Below are 227 nucleotides of genomic sequence, written 5' to 3'. Positions count from 1 at the left end.
CACTGGGTCAGCCGCCTGCCTGGCAGCAAGCAGCCCAGCGTCGCGTCGGCAGCGTCGTCCCGGCGCACGTCTCTGGCTTCGCTCTCGGAGTCGGTAGAGCTGACCGGGGAAAGGAGTGAAGATGACGGTGTGTATCAGCGCTGCGAGGGGTGCAGGGCTGCTGGGCTTTGTTACAAGATCCCTGTTAAAATCGCTGCAAAATAGGTAGCTACAAGGGACAGTTACTC

At 60.4% G+C, this 227-nt stretch overlaps 1 protein-coding gene across 1 annotated transcript in view; it reads left to right on the top strand.

The window, feature by feature from the left end:
• USP31 (ubiquitin specific peptidase 31) overlaps positions 1-227 on the top strand; it is a 13,710-nt gene that overhangs the window by 11,015 nt on the left and 2,468 nt on the right. Inside the window, exon 14 of the mRNA XM_010147426.1 lies at positions 1-127. This exon is cut by the window's left edge and continues 3 nt beyond it. Within this exon, the coding sequence (XP_010145728.1) occupies positions 1-127 (127 nt within the window). The remainder of the gene's footprint in view (positions 128-227) is intronic.

This window comes from Eurypyga helias, unplaced genomic scaffold (genome assembly GCF_000690775.1).
Source record: "Eurypyga helias isolate BGI_N326 unplaced genomic scaffold, ASM69077v1 scaffold33682, whole genome shotgun sequence".
NCBI classification, from domain to species: domain Eukaryota; kingdom Metazoa; phylum Chordata; class Aves; order Eurypygiformes; family Eurypygidae; genus Eurypyga; species Eurypyga helias.
This window is presented reverse-complemented; position numbering and strand designations above follow the sequence as displayed.